Source organism: Notamacropus eugenii, chromosome 4, assembly GCF_028372415.1.
Source record: "Notamacropus eugenii isolate mMacEug1 chromosome 4, mMacEug1.pri_v2, whole genome shotgun sequence".
NCBI lineage: Eukaryota > Metazoa > Chordata > Mammalia > Diprotodontia > Macropodidae > Notamacropus > Notamacropus eugenii.
The window spans coordinates 176,392,427-176,406,245 of record NC_092875.1 but is presented as its reverse complement, the minus strand read 5'-3'; the positions used below and the strand labels follow the sequence as shown (position 1 = coordinate 176,406,245).

General features: G+C 37.4%; 1 protein-coding gene across 2 annotated transcripts in view; it reads left to right on the top strand.

Moving 5' to 3' along the window:
* Positions 1–13,819, top strand: part of F13A1 (coagulation factor XIII A chain) — a 192,715-nt gene that overhangs the window by 88,382 nt on the left and 90,514 nt on the right. For both annotated transcript variants that reach the window (XM_072603741.1, XM_072603742.1), the window contains exon 6: positions 11,208–11,315. In XM_072603741.1, the coding sequence (XP_072459842.1) occupies positions 11,208–11,315 (108 nt within the window). The remainder of the gene's footprint in view (positions 1–11,207; positions 11,316–13,819) is intronic.

Here is a 13,819-nt window from a genome sequence, read left to right as displayed (position 1 = left end):
TTCTTTCTTTTCTACACAAGAAGGTTAGGTGTTGGTAGAAAGGATTATTAGAAAAATGTTTTGTGTCTTGTTACAGAACCAGAAGGGACCATAGAGGTGAGAGGGGCACTCAGTTTTTTTGTGGCCTGCCATATGTTGTAAATTGAGCTTATCTATTGTTTCTGGGCCTCTTTTAATCCTTTAAAAATCCTGAGCTGCATCTTATCCAATATTTCTATCCTATATTTTATTTCTGCCTGTTTCCTAGACCAGATCTCCACTATTCTATATGAGTATACAATATACTTCAGGTACATCTAATGGATTGAGTAGACTGTTATTGGACAGGCAACCTAACTACTCTTTATGAAGGTCCTTTGGCAAAATATGCTTAGTTTTTTTTCAAAAAAATTTTTGACATCTTTGGTTTTTTACATTAGAATTTCTCCCAGTATCCTGCCCCCTTAGCCATACTATATAACAAATAATGATATTTTTAAAGAAAAACTAGAGGAAAAAGAGGGGGAAATCATCAAAGCCAGTCAATAGATGGAAAAAAGTCTGATAATAAATGCAATGTTGCACATGTGTGGACCTCTACCTCTGCAAAGAAGGGATCTTCCTATGTTTCTCCTTTAGGGACATGCTTGTTCATAAAACACACTTAATTTCAAACAACTCAAGTAAAAAAATAACCATTTTAGAACATAGATTAATCATAAATTGATGGATTGTCATTATTACTAGCAAAGTCTACATTGTCAGTTAAGAACATAGGTTTTTATGGGCTATTAACACAATGTTTCTATGCATGAATGCTATTAATTACAAATGGGTATTATCCCTGTATTAAAGCAGCAACTGTAATTCCTCTCCTTAGAAATGTGTTGTTAGCAGCTAGTAGAATTATAACTATCTGCACTTAAAAGTGATGAGTATTTCTTATTTTTTTATTGCAATTCAGCCCATTTATTAATTCAGCCCAGAAACCTTTGCCCCTCGAAAATTAGAACTAATTAATGAATTCTAGTGTACTTCCCTAAGAGCACACACCTTTCAAGAGGGAAACATTTTGTAGCAATAATAAGAGGAAAAATAAATAGTTGTGCTGCATCTGTGAGAACATTTTTCTCGAGGTCTAAAAATCAACAGCTAGCATCTTCCAAAGGTGAGATATAGTTTTGTCTTTGATGTCTGTGCTCATGAGTGATGTTTTAAATAGCGTTGCTGTATGTGAATGTTTGTGGGGGAATAGTAATGAAGGTCTATCTTCAAGCAGTGTTGCTCTCTATGGCATAGAGTCACTGTTAACTTGAATGCCCCATGAAGCTCAACCTATAAAGATGTTGAGTGGTTTGAAAGTCTTTGAACTCAGTAAGCTGCAAACATCATCCTGAAGACAGATGTCCAGGAGCTGGTATATGACTAAGGTTGTACTACTGAATTTTGAAAATGCAAACACAATGAAATGAAAATGAAGACAGAATATTTTGCAGAAACAAAATAGTCTTATGAGCTGATTAGCCAGAAAAAGACAAAGGTAGTGTGCTAGGATACATCAAGGAAATCCAATACATGATAACTTACATTACTAATTGGGGGCTTGTTTTCAGATCCTGCTTTCTGGGTAATACATTATGTAATCAGTGTTCTTTTAATTATCAATAATCAATAAGTTCAGTGTCCTATGGGAATCAGTCAATTAGCAAACATTTATTAAGTACCTACTACATGCCAGACACTATATTAGGTACAGAGTATACAAGTAAAAAATTGAAATAATTCTCACCCTCAATGAGCTTACATCCTACTGAAGGAGACAACATGTAAATCTTGAAGGATTCTATAAGACGCAAAGGAGGAGGGAGAGCATTCCAGGCATAATAGATGGCTATCACAAGGGCATAGGGATGGGAGATGAAATACTGTGTGTGAGAGACAGATAGAAGGTCAGTTTAGATATGTCATAGAGCATGAGAAAGGAATAATGCATCAAACTGGCAAAATAGGTTTGTGCCCATTTATAAAGGGCTCTAAAAGTCAGAGAGGAGTTAATATTTTATCTTAGAGATAATAAAGAAACTATTAGAATTTACTGAGGAGAAAACTGACCTGGTCAATTTGGTCCTTAAGGAATGTCATTTTGGCAGTTGGTTGGAGGATGGATTGGAGTAGAGAGAAATCTGAGACAAGGAGACCAATCAGAAGACTATCCTCATGCCCACCCATCCTCCACACAACTGTTAAACTTATTTTTGTTGTCAGTCTACATGTCCCTATGGACCTCCCTGAAATCTGATGCCTAAAGAGCTGGTGGAAATGTAGTCTAGTCTAATCCTTTACCTATACCAAGAATACTCTCTCCAACCTCTCTGACAAGTTGTCAATCAGTCTCTGTTTGAATACTTTCAGTGATGGGGAACTCACTATCCTGCAAGTCAGCCTATTCCACTCTTAGGGATCCCTGGTTGTTAGGAAGCTCTTCTCTGTGCTGGACTGAAGTCTTTCACCTAAAAAATTCAGCTCATTGACCTTAATTCTGTCCTTTTCTAGAGCCACATAGAATAATCTAATCCCTCTTCCCCCTTAGACTCCTGCAAGCGTACATAATCCCTTTCATTTATCCTTAAGTCTACTCTTCCCTGAGCTAGATATCCTCAGGTCTTTTAACTGATGGCTTTAAACTCCTTCACCATACTGTCCTTTGGATTGATTCCAATGTGACTGGTACAGAGGTACTTATTAGCTCCCTTGTCCTGGAAGCTGTGTTTCCATGAACACAAGAAGTTCAAGTTTATAATATATTGTAATGTCCCCAGTAGCTTCCCCACCCTTCCTTTTTTTCTCCAAATTTATTAATTTGTTTACAATTTTCAACAGTCACTTCCATAAGTTCCAGATATTCTCCCCCTCCTTTCCCCCTCCCTCTCCAAGATGGTATGCAATCTCATGGATTGTACACATGCATTCCTATTAAACACATTTTCATATTAGTCATGTTGCATAGAAGAATTAAAATAAATGGGAGAAACCTTGAGAAAAACAAAATAAAATGTAACATAACAAAGGAGAAAATAATCTGCTTCATTCTGTGTTCTTACTCCATAGTTCTTTCTCTGGATGCGAATGGCATTTTGCATCATGAGTCTTTTGGAAATGTTTTAGATCTTTGCATTGCTGAGAAGAGCTAAGTCTATCTAAAACAGTCCTTGCACACCATGGTTGTTATTGTGTATAATATTCTCCTGGCTCTGCTCACTTCACTCAACATCATTTTATATAAGTCTTCCCAGAATTTTTTTCTTTTTTTAAAACTTATTTATTTATTTTTAGTTTTCAACATTCATTTCTACAAGATTTTGAGTTCCAAATTTTCTCCCCATCTCTCCCCTCTCCCCCCACCCCAAGATGCCATGCATTCTGATTACCCCTTCCCCAAATCTGCCCTCCCTTCTATTATACCTCTCCCTTCCCTTATCCCCATCTTCTCTCTTTTCTTGTAGGGCAAGATAGATTTCTGCACCCCATTGCCTGTATTTCTTATTTCCCACTTGCATGTAAAAACAATTTTTGACATTCATTTTTAAAACTTTGAGTTCCAACTTCTCTCCCTTCCTCTCTCTCCACCCAACCTCACTGAGAAGGCAAGCAATTCAATATAGTTTATACATGCGTAGTTATGCAAAAGACTTCCATAAAAGTCATGTTGTGAAAGACTATATTTCCTTCCATCCTATTCTGCCCCCCATTTATTCTATTCTCTCTTTTGACCATGTCCCTCCCCAAAAGTATTTACTTCTAATTACACCCTCCTCTCATTTGCCCTCCCTTCTATCATCCCTCTACCCCCCATTTATCCCATTTTCCCCTACTTTCCTGTAGTGTAAGATAGATTTTCATACCAAATTGAGTGTACATGTTATTCCTTCCTTAAGCCAAATGTGATGAGAGTAAGCTTCACTTTTTCCCTCTCACCTCCTTTCTTTTCCCCTCCATTGAAAAAGATTGCCTCTTTTATGAGAGATAATTTGTCTCATTTCATTTTTCCCTTTCTCCTCCCAATATATTGCTCTCTCGCCCCCTAATTTTATTTTTTTAGATATCATTCCTTCCTATTCAACTCACCCTGTGCCCTTTCTCTACATGTAGATAATCCCTCCAACCACCCTAATATTGAGAAAGATCTCAAGAGTTACCAATATTATTTTCTGATGTAGGAATATAAACTGTTCAACTTTAGTGAGTCCTTTATGGTTTCTCTTTCCCGTTTACCTTTTCATGTTTCTCTTCATTCTTGTGTTTGACAGTCAAATTTTCTATTCAGCTCTGATCTTTTCATCAGGAATGCTTGAAAGTCCTCTATTTCATTAAATTATCATTTTTTCCCTAAAGTATTATACTTAGTTTTGCTGGATAGGTGATTCTTGATTTTAATCCTACCTCCCTTGACTTCTGGAATATCATATTCCAAGTCCTTGGATCCCTTAATGTAAAAGCTGCTAGATCTTGTGTTTTCCTGACTGTATTTCCACAATACTTGAATTGTTTCTTTCTGGCTGTTTGCAATATTTTCTCCTTGACTTGAGAACTCTGGAATTTGGCTACAATATTCCTAGGAGTTTTTCTTTTTGGAATGTCTTTCAGGAGGTGATTGGTAGACTCTTTCAATATTTATTTTACCCTCTGGTTCTAGAATATCAGGGCAGTTTTCCTTGATAATTTCATGAAAGATGATGTCTAGGCTCCTTTTTTGATCATAGCTTTCAGGTAGTCCTATAATTTTTAAATTGTCTCTCCTGGATCTATTTTCCAGGTCAGTTGTTTTTCCAATGAGATATTTCATATTGTCTGCTATTTTTTCATTCCCTTGGTTTTGTTTTATAGTTCTTTATTTTTCATAAAGTCATTAGCTTCCATCTGCTCAATTCTAATCTTTAAAGAATTATTTCCTTCAGTCAACATTTGGATCTCCTTTCTCATCTGGCCAATTCTGCTTTTTAGGGCATTCTTCTCCTCATTGACTTTTTGGATCTCTTTTGCCATTTGGGTTAGTCTGTTTTTCAAACTGTCATTTTCTTCAGCATTTTTGAGGTCTCCTTTATCAAGCAGTTGACTCATTTTTCATGATTTTCTTGCATCACTCTCATTTTTCTTCCTAATTTTTCCTCTACATCTATTACTTGATTTTCAAAATCCCTTTCGAGCTCTTCCATGACCCGAGACCAATTCATATTTTTTTTAGAGGCTTTGAATGGAGGAGCTTTGACTTTGTTTTCTTCTGTTTGCATGCTTTCATCTTCCTTGTCACCAAAGTAAGATTCTATAGTCTGATTCTTTTTCTGGTTTTTGCTCATTTCCCCAATCTTTTGAGCTGTTTGTCATGGTAGATCTCTGCTTCCAGTGGGGATGGGCGGTGTACTGTTAGCCACTCGATCCCTCCTCAATCTGTGGGCCTAGAGCTCCAGAAACAGTGGCTGCAGCTGCCCCTGCTGCTGCCTTGGGGCTGGGGTCAGACCACTCCACTTTCTTGCATAGGCTTTTCCCATTGACCTTCCAATTTATCCTCAGCATTTTTGGGTCCTGAAGTCTGGAAACCACCACAGGTAGGAGAGATTCAGTCTCCCCAAGGCCTTCTCAAGTCCCCTCTGTGCAGCACAGGTGGTCCACACTGGACAGTGCTCTGCCCCCAGCATGGTGTGATAGACCCTTCATGGTGACTTTCCAGACTGTCTTGGTCTAGAAATTTGCTTCACTCAGTCATCCTATGGGTTCTGCAGCTCCAGAATTTGTGTAGAGCCATTTTTTACAAGTATTTGACTGGGCTTGGCAGGAGCACTCTAGAAAATCCTTGTTGTTACTCTACCATCTTGGTTCTGCCTCTTTCTCCATCCTTCTAAATGAAGATGCCTAAGGGAAACTTAAAACCCCTAAGTCTGCATTAAAACATACATTAATATAGCATTTTTGTTTTTTGCAATTACATTACTCTGTTCCCTAATTAAGTTTGCAATCAACTAAAATCATAGGTCTTTTGTCAAATATGTTTCTAATTCCGTATGGTTTTTTTTTTTATTCCAGTGATGAATTTTAAATTTATCTCTTTTAAATTTCATCATTAAATTATGAACATGCCTTCATTCATGTTATTGGTAGGCATTTCATTTAGAAGCAAAACAAGGGCAGAGCCCTACACTAAGGCTTTAGTGATTGACATTGGTCCACTCTTTGGATATGGGTGTTTACCCCAAACTGAACTTTCCTGAAAGTATTATCATCTAACTCACATTCTTCCATCTATCAATAAGAGTATCTTGAAAGATCATCATATATCCCACATGAAATCCAGGTATCACCTATGTTAGGTAGTTTTAGTTACTCAAACAGATCTGTGACTCATTCATTTGGAAGTTTCCTTCCTTCCTTCCTTATAGCTCACAAGCCATCAATGCCTACCCATTTTGTATGACTCCCATCCTATCCAGGCCTGCCCCACATTCACCATGCTGAGTCTATCCAACATGCTCGAGGTCTACCTTGCTTTCTCTTAGCATCACAGAAATACCCAGGGAGCACTTGAGAAGTTCACTTCTCAACTCTGGTCCACACCCCATGATTAACCCATCTTCATTCCTGTAAAATTTTTCTTGATGATATCTTTGAATCTTGTTCTTATTCAAAGTGCCCCATTGGGTATATGTTGTAGGTGCTCACTCCCACCATGTGCCCCTCCATTGCCTTTTATTTGCTAGATATTTTTAATTCCTCCAAGAAAGTTGTGTTACATGTATTGAAGATGTACAATAAAGACAGTAGAATGATGCCATTAAAAAGATGAGCTTTACTTTCTGGGAGGAACTTGAGGTCATTAGAGACGTTTTGTAACTTCCTGAAAAGAATCTAGATCATTCTTCTCCTTGGGCTTCATTCTGGGCCCAAATTCGATGTCCATTTGTACTGTACAATGCTATGTCCATCCCAAACCTGGGTACTAATAGAAAAATTCTAAAGATTGTCCGTCCAACTGGACATTCTATGCTTGGAAGTGGATATTTTTCATCCACTTGGTCTTTCTTATTTGGATAGTAAGGGCAAACACTTTTGAATGGCTACTGATCTCTTCCAGGATGCTCTGCATTGTTCTAGGACTTGAAGCAACCCAGACAATGTTATCTGTAGAAAGGAGCTCCTATCTGTATGATGAAAATAATTTTCTGTTTATATGATATGGAAACAACAATAGTAACAACTAATTGAGTCAATCTGTTCATACAAAAAGCTTAGTCAGATAAAATGTGAGTGACGAAGAAGCCAAACAGCCTATTGTTTGACTGTTTTGTTTTCTCTTTTACTTTTCAACTGGAGGCTGTGCTATGAAGTAGATGGCTCCACTGACTCACTTGTACACTTGATAAACTACTATAGTAATACACTCCTGCATCTTATGTTTGAGGGCTCATGCTTCACTGGTACATTAATTGGTTCCTTAAGGAAGGATTAAGCATCAATTACTCACACAGTCAGGCTAAGATCAGAGACAGAAGCATCTGAATAAATGAAAAATAAAGTATAAGTGACAGGAGTACAGGGCAAATGCACTTTCATTGATTAATCTCTGAGCTTTGACACTAGCTTGATGGCTGGATGTAAAGAGAAGTCTCCTTCCTTACACTGGCAAAAGTGATGAGTGACAGAAGAAGGCCATGGGCAAGGGGAATAGGGACTGAGCAACTGTGAGATACCCTGTGTGTATATATACACCTCTGTGAAGATAATAGATAGACACAGACCCCAGGCAGTCTTTGCTGGGCTTATGATTATTTAATAACCAGAGAGACACAACTTGGTCCCATGCAGTCTCTTCAAGTAATCTTGCTAGTAATTTCTGGTGACACCCTATCCCAGTAGGCCTTTTCTTTTCTTCTCTCTCTTTACTCCTCCATTTTGCCTCACTCTTAGCTATGTCCCTTATTCCTCAAGTTTTCCTCTAAATGAAGGTGATACTACAGTCATCCTGATGAATATCTGATCACTGGATTCAGATGGTTCTGGAGGAGAAGTAAGGCTGGTGACATGCACAGCCCTCCCTCACTCAAAACAAAGTCAATTGCAAGTCATGTCATCATTTCTCTGATGACATGGACTTCTTCACCAATGAAGGACGAACACAACAACTTTCTCCCTCTAGTGATTCTGACTAGGTAGCAGTGGGTCCTAAGTGCTTTATCCCCACTGAGAATGCTTGGGACTTGAATTGCTAACATGACCTATAATGGTCATTGCTCTGGATGAATTGGGGTATTTGGGTTATTTTGGGGGTTTGTCATTAATTTTTCATGGACCCTGGCCTATCAGCACTCTGGAATCCTCTTCCTTTCCTTTACCTGGAACCCTCTTCTCTTTGTTGGTAACTCCTTCCTTGGGACCACCATTGTAGGAAGGACCCTAGATGTGTTCTACTCTACCTCTCCTAGACTCTCCCTTCTTTCCCTTGCCACAAACTCCTGTTTTCTAGTTCCCTACTATGTGTTGTCTTCCCCCATTAGAAAGTAAATCTCTTTACTGCTTACTTGTATTTGTATCACTAGTGCTTAGCACATACTGGTACATACTAATTGTTTACTAAATGTTCTGTCTATCTATCTGTGTGTCTGCCTGCCTCTCTATCTACCTTCAATAAAATAATGTAAAGGAGAGTAATTACCAACTGCTTCTTTCACCAGAGGATTTGAAGATTAACTGAGATTCATGAATCACACTTTGAGCTGCAACCTTCATTGGAAGGCAAGCACTGTATAATTATGAATTATTGTAGTAGTACAGCCTGGACACATGAGGTCATTGAGAACCTCGCCTTAAAAAGAGCTTTGTGGTAGTCCCATGGAAAATGACTCTAATCATAGCTTCTAATATGATCTCAGTTCTGAGCTATGTCCCAAGGTCAATCCCAAATGACTATTTCTCAAAACGGCAACAACAACTAAACTTAAGGTCATCGCAAGGAAGAAAATAACGTTATAGGAAATATAACCAAAGACCCATGGGTACAATGATCAGTTGAAGAAAGGGTATGATTTTATTTTTTCTATGTTTTGCCATAATTTTAGAGATGATGAAATCTAATACCCATGCTTTAAAAACAAACGAGCAAACAAACAAAAGCCTAATTAGTCTAGTGTGGAATCAATTAACAGTATTAACTGCGATCTCCAGCAACTTTTCCAGCTGAGCCTGGTCTTATGACTTTCCTTCTCCAGCCAGATAGAGATAAACAATGTCTTCTTCCCTCTCCACAAAACATCATTTTGGTTCCCAGTAATGCAATGGCACTCGTGTCTTATGTCCCCATCACTGAGCACCATGTTTGGTCATAGTAGGTCATGATAAATGTATGTTGAATGGAATTTCCAAGATACATTTTGTTCTGACCCAGACCCACAGGGAGACATACAAACCTAAAAAAGAATAGCTGAGAAAAGAATGTCAGAAATTGTAGGTGAGGCAGTCTTTCAGGGTTTCTGCTACAAAGTTCTGCTTGTGCATTCTGCCTGTGGAATCATACAGCAACCCCCCCCCCCCCCCCCCCCCCCCCCCCCGCCAAAGTAATTTTCTTCAGCTTACCAAGGCCTGAGGATAGAAGACAGAACCAATAACAATTGATTTACCACCATTAGACAAGTTCTCAATGCTGGTTGATAAAGTCCTAGTTGGATTTCATTTTGCATGGGAAATGACTGATGAATAGTGAAACTTATGAGCTATTAGTCTATGGATCCATGCTTCTGGTACCCAGAAGCCTTTGTCTTTTGTTAGTATCAAGAATTTTTGCCATTAACAATAGCTGATATTGGAAACTGGTTTTTAAGAAACTGGGGAAGACAAATTCACTTTCTCAAGTATCTATAGAAATTCATAATCAATGAAAATCAATTTAAAAAAAGATACATTGGAAAAAGCAATGAAGTCAGATTACCTGGATTCAGATTTTACTTCTTATAGCTGTATAACTTGGAGAAAGTCATTTAATATCCTTATGCCTCAGTTTTCTCATCTATAAAATGAGGAAGTTGGATTAGATGGCATCTAAGATCCCTTGCTGCTCTCAAGCTATGGTCACTATGGACTAAATAGTCACAGAAGATTTTGTTTCTTGAGCAAAGCTATTTTCCACCCATTCAGAAGATATGCATGCATTACCGCTTGTAGGTAAGCCATAGGATTCACAGATGGACAGGATATTAGGGGGTCATCTAAAACAAGTCCTTTCTTTTTTTGACAAGGAAAGGTCCCTAGAGATTAGTGATTTGCATAAGGTCATACAGATAGAAAGGGACAGAGTCAGGATTTGAGCTAAGATCTTCTCACTCCACTCTTGGTCTATCCTACAGTATACACGATAGCTGACTATAATGGTATTAATGATTGCCTCTAATCATTATAAATGATTCTGGCGCTTTCTGTGACTAAATAATTTGTCCTAAACAGATTGAATTGTATTATTGTAGTTGCAAATAGGGTAAATTCTACCCTATGTAGACCTATCTGTCGTTCTGTTGATGCTGGGACCCATTCTTGTCTCAGAAGAGTAGAAGCCTTAGACTTTCATTCTCCAGCTAAGCTCACTCATTATTTCAGAATACAATCTGAATAAGCCAGGAATTCTTCAGAGTGATATACCTAAGAGGCAGTTTATTTTTAAAACTCACAAGGACTCCTGTTGTTTCTGAGGCTTAGGGACTTTAGTAAATCATTCACTGTTTAGCCTTGGGCATTCTAACAGACGAGTTTGAAGAGTCTTCAGAAATGAATAGGTCATTTTCAGAAAGACTTAAGTTTTATGTTCATTAAATGAATGAGCACTTTTGTGGTTATCTTAGTAGTTGTGGCTTAGTATGTTGGGGTTTTTTTAGGTATGTTAAGCTTTATGTCCAGTATCTTAAATGTAGTAGGTACTTGATATTTGTGGGATTGAATATACTATTTATTTAGAAATATAATTATCACCTTTCATATTCAGTCCCCTAAAATTGCCTTGAAAATAAGAATATTTTGCTCCCTTTCATCAGAGCATTTCTCACTAAATGTGGGTGATTAATATATTTTTTAAAAATCTAGGTTTCCAAACATTGGACTAAAATACAGTTTTACTTCATCTATTTTTAGGCAAAGAACATTTGCTGTGCCGAATTGATATTAAGCAGTTTAAATTTTTTTCTTTCTTACTGCAATAGTTTGAAAATGGCATCTTGGATGCTTGCCTATTCGTAATGGACAAAGCACAAATGGATCTCTCTGGACGGGGTAACCCAGTGAAAATCAGTCGCGTTGCATCTGCGATGGTAAGCAATAAATATCAGTGATTATGGTGTATTGGATGTGATTTCTTCGATCTGATTTAGAATTGCCACTTAATTAAAAACTATTGAAATGATGAAGAACTTCTGGATGAACTTTTGATAAATGTTCCAATGGTGATTACTCTTGGGATTTTTTGAATAATTAGTTGAAAAAGGGATCTCTTCTCAACGATTTCATATTACTTATATTTCAGATGATTGAAGAAAAGTGATGATTAAATAATCTGAACAAGTGATTCTTAAAAATAGTCTGATTTTGGTGTCAAATGGGATCATGTCAACACTATAGACAATGGCTATAATCAATCTGTTGTATTATGAAAGGTATAAGGATGATTTGTAGAGCACTTTAAAGTTTACAAAGCACCTTTGATCCTCACAACAATTCTATGTTGTAGGTGCTATTTTTGTCCTGATTTTACAGATGAGGAAACTGAGGCTGAAAGAGGTCAAATAACTTAACCAGGTCACACAAACTAAGTGTCTGAAGCAGGACTGGAACTCAGGTCTTCCTAACTCCACGTCCAGTATTCAATCCATTGGCCACAAAAAAATTATGTGACATCATCTCTCTGAACAAAAAGTCTTTTCTGGTCTAGTTGTAGACATATTACATATGTGCATTAAGCAATTAACAAATAAATAATTATGTAAAATAAGGTGCTATTTGTATGGGAAAGTGTCCTTACACAGTATAGTCCATTGAAGGCCAACTTTGAAATCAGGAAAAATGGATTCAGGCCCTTCCTCTGACACATATAATATTTGTGATCATAAGCAAGTCTCTGAATTTCTCTATGCCCCCAAGCTACCCCCTTCAATTATACGAGTTGCATATGTATGGCAAAGTGAGTTTCCACATTGGGAGTTCCCAACACCAATTTTTTAAATTGTGTGTGTTTCAAATATATCTTCAAAAAGACTGAGGGGTGAGAGAGAGTACTGTATATTGGAATCATCTGATTACCAATCTACAGGGATTAATTAGAAATTAATTAATAATGAGGAATGAATCTGCTTCTTAAAAAGGATAGGTAGGAGATTTATAAGCTTGACTTATGTAAACTTTTCTGATATTTTGTCATGCCCTCCCCTTACTACACAAACCCCAAATCGATCTTGAGGTAGAGGAAGCCCCATGTTTCTTCCTCTGTTCCCCTCAGTCCTATTTTTAGTCTCTACTTCCAGTTGTTCAAGTACCTACATTTTTTCAGGAAGGTTAAACTCTGAAGTTATTTTTGTGAATGTAAGTATAGACTGCCCAATAATCAATTTTTAAAAGCATTTTTGAGTGTTGTGCTGAGCTCTTTTCTTAAGGAATTCATTAGCAATCATCCCTATCCTCTAAGACAGGAAATCATTATATGTACATGAAGAGAACACACAAACAGGAACTAAACAAGGACTGCATAGAGGATAAACATGTATTTTTTAAGTCAGGTAAAAGAAAAGTTAAATATTTATATTATATTCAGGTGGAGGATAAATAAAGCCCTACATTAGACAAGGAAACATTCATGGAGGTTGTACATTCAGAAGGCTCTTGAATGAAGAAAGCAGCAAGGTTCTGGCAAAATGGTTGGGGCTTAGCAAAAATGAGGCAGAAATGGGATGATAGGAAATATATTCTGGAGTAGAATACCCACTACCCTGTGAGGTAGGTACTGTCATTAACCCCATTTTATATTTGAAGAAGATGAGGCAGACAGAGGTTAAATGACTTGCCCTGAATCTCACATCTAGTAAATGTCTAAGGATTTGAACTGCGGACTTCCTAAGTCTAAGACCAGAGCTCTATCCAGTGGGCCTCTAACTAGGAGTACACAATGGTAAACTGATTCTTCCTCAAGCTTTCTTACGGTGATATTCTTTAGCTGAGGAAACTTACTCATAGATATCATGAATTTTTTTTTAATTTAAAAAATTGTACAAACCACAGCAATTGGGAAGCAAACATCAAGTGATCCAAATACTACATGCACAGGCACTTAGTCAGCCTGAAACTCTGAGTCTTAGACCAAGGAAATAATCCTAATATAAACTATATATTTGTATTAATCACACAAAGTCAATGAAGTTCCAGACTGGGGAATTTAACATTGCATAAAATTCAGTTCACATATTTCTAGCTAGTGGTGGGCGGAACTGGTTTGAGAACGTTACCACTGCCTTGGACTCCTCAGACAAGACATGTTCTCCAAAAAATCAGTCTAGCTTGAAAAATTAAAATATTGAAAATATTGATATCTCACTAAGAATTTCTAATCATCTCAGAAATTTCTCCTCTTCCTTTCAAATTCTGGGTGGTTTTAGTAAAATGGAAGGGAAGTAGACAAACCTGTAAATTTTTGATTATGATAAATCCCCTTTATCTAATGCAGAGAGTCTGGGAAGTGAGCCTTGGAATGTAAGTTCAAGAGGAAACTGTAGGTGAAAGTCTTCACTACAGTTATCCCTCCCCCATGGCAAGGGGTTAGGGGGTGGTT